General features: G+C 41.6%; 1 protein-coding gene across 1 annotated transcript; it reads left to right on the top strand.

Annotated features, from left to right (window-relative positions):
- The first annotated feature begins 1,291 nt into the window (after positions 1-1,291).
- Positions 1,292-2,116, top strand: LOC125900326 (putative nuclease HARBI1). The gene has a single exon (XM_049595228.1). It carries the CDS (start codon positions 1,292-1,294, stop codon positions 2,114-2,116), a length of 825 nt encoding a protein of 274 aa, XP_049451185.1.
- The last annotated feature ends 792 nt before the right edge of the window (positions 2,117-2,908 follow it).

The raw sequence follows: 2,908 nt of genomic DNA, 5'->3' as shown, positions 1-2,908 counted from the left end.
TAGTGAATTCGAAGCGCGGCTCCACACCATGGAAAATCACTCTGTAGCTGTGGTAGTTAGCCAGCCACCTGTAGCTGGCGTGGAGCCACATAGCATAGTCTCCGCTAGTGGTCCCCTGGTAATCCTTCTGCAGCAGAGAGGTTGGGTAACTGTCCAGGAGAAGCATAGCACTAGGCGGAAGCCCATGATTCACCACCAGCCTGTTCATGTTTCCAACCATTTTTCCCCACTCAGTGACACACCCGCTGAGGAGAAAACTCTGGTCATTAGCAGCTCTATTCTGAGAAACGTGAAGTTAGGAACACCAGTGGCCATAGTTAAATGTATCCCTGGGGCCAGAGCGGGCAACACTGAGTCAAATTTAAAACTGCTGGCTAAGGCTAAACGTAGATTTAGTAAGCTTGTTATTCACATTGCCGGTAATGACACCTGGTTACGCCAATCGGAGTTCACAAAAATGAATGTTGCTTCGGTGTGTGAATATGCAAAAACTATGTCTCACTCCGTAGTTTTCTCTGGACCCCTCCCAAATCGGATCACTGATGAGATGTTTAGTTGCATGTCATCATTCAATCGCTGGCTGCCCAGGTGGTGTTCAACAAATGATGTGGGCTTCATAGATAACTGCCAAACTTTATGGGGAAAACCTGGTCTGATCAGGAGAGACGGCATTCATCCCAGTTTGGATGGGGCTGCTCTCATATTGAGAAACCTGGCCAAGTTTATTAGTAATTCAAAACTATGACAACCCAGAGTTGAGACCAGGAATCAGAGTCGCAGTCTTACACGCTTCTCTGAGCTTCTAGCGCAGTTACCCACCCATAGGCTGGATTGCACCAACAAGGTTTAACTTCAGATTAAAAATAAGATTAAATCATGGTTTAAATTTAAATTCTGTTGCACCAAACTTTAGACCTAGTTTAAAATTAAGACAGATTAAATTTAAACCTCTCTTTAAACCTCCAGATTAATTTTTCCTCTAAATCAAGTTTAAATTTAATTCTGTTGCACCAGAACTTTAAACTCCAGTTTAAACTGTGATCAAGAATTAATTTTAAACTGACAGTTGGGAAGGTTTAACTTTAACAATGGCTGCATTTTTGAGGTGGATAGAGCAAAATAATGAAGTTCTTCGAAAAAACTGAGAGACAGGCTCAATCCTCTTGAATTTTATGATGAAGAGGAATTTTTGGTGAGATACCGGTTTACCAAGGAAACAGTTTTGGAGCTGAACAGGAAGTCTGGACCAACTGTCAAACATGGCAGTGACAGAAATGCAGCTGTACCACCGATGCTACAACTCCTGGTTGCCCTGAGGTTCTACGCTACTGGCTGTTTCCAGAGGGTGGATGGAGACCTGTTCGGTCTACACAACTCAACTGTTTGCCGTATTGTCAGCAGAGTGTCTCGGTCCATTGCATCTCTGAAGAACCAGTACATCCGATTCTCTCCAACAGTGGAAACAGCTGCTGGTTTCTACAGGCGAGCTGGATTTCCAGGGGTGCTGGGTGCTATTGATTGCACACATATCCCGATACAGAATCCTGGTGGTGTGAATGGAGAGCTTTTCTGCAACCATAAGGGATACTGCTCCATCAATGTTCAAGTGGTGTGTGATCAAAAATCTGAAATAACTAACATTGTAGCACGTTGGCCAAGATCAACTCATGACAGCAGGATCTTTGACAACAGTCAGCTTTGTGCCATCCTCGAGAACCAGGCTTATGAGGGCCATCTCCTTGGGGATAATGGTTATCCATGCTGCTCACACCTGATGACTCCACTTCTGAACCCTCAAACACCAGCAGAGAGAAGGTACAACTCCCGTCACATTGCAGCCAGAGGAGTGATAGAACGACTCTTTGGAGCAGGGAAAAGAAGGTTTCCCTGCATTAAAGATGGACTGCGCACAAAGCTGGACACCACCTTGACCGTCATTGTCACAGTTGCAGTTCTCTACAACTTTGGAAAGAGGGGTGGAGATGAGCTACACTTTGAAGCCGATGAGGACCTACATGAGGACAAAGAGGACAGAGAGGATGACCAGGAGCACAATGCCAATCCAAGTGGGAATGCTGTGAGGCAAACTCTAATACAGAACCACTTTTCTGAATAATTATATTAATAAATGTTTTTGTAAATAATTGCTGACATTGTGGTGAAAAGTCTATTTCCACATAATAATTCAATTACTGCCAACTATGTCTGGTTGAATACTGCTTTAAGCAATATCAATAAATTAATAGTAGCTTGACCTGTCAACAAGTGTCTTTTTCAAACTGTGAAGCACAGAGAAGATACACATTGAAGAAAAGTAAAAATAGAAATTTGAAGAAATTTTATTTTTAAATTATTTTTTTTGTAAATATCTCAGTGCAGATAGCTATACATTTTTTAATTCCCATTCATTTTACAATAGAGGTAGGCTACATGTTAAATCACTGTAGAGTATTTTCATTTTATGATTAAAAAAAAATGGCATCAAGGGTGAAACTCAGTAAGCATCAGATCAGTAAGCATCTAATTTTTTTCAGCAGCAACACTTCCTTCTGCAGCTTTAATACTTCTTTCTGTAATATGGCATTTTCGGTTTCCATTTCAATCTTCTCTTTCTCTAATACCAAAATTTCCTGGTGTGTCACGTAGGGTCGCTTGTTTCTCTTGCAGCTGTTCAAATCAGATGAGGAGGATGATGACAATAAAGAAGAGGAAGCAGCACTGTCTTGCAGATGCTTCTCTTGCTGCACTGGCTACAGTGTTAAAACAATCTCTATCAAAACATAAACCAAAATATATGCCGAAAAAACAAATTAATTGGATAGGCGAAATAATAACTGATTATTGACTGAGGTCAGTAAAGCGTGACTGGATTACTTACCATCTTCCCCAGGTGAGTCTGAAGTGAGCT

Source organism: Epinephelus fuscoguttatus, linkage group LG14 (assembly GCF_011397635.1).
Source record: "Epinephelus fuscoguttatus linkage group LG14, E.fuscoguttatus.final_Chr_v1".
In the NCBI taxonomy this organism is placed as follows: domain Eukaryota; kingdom Metazoa; phylum Chordata; class Actinopteri; order Perciformes; family Serranidae; genus Epinephelus; species Epinephelus fuscoguttatus.
This window is presented reverse-complemented; position numbering and strand designations above follow the sequence as displayed.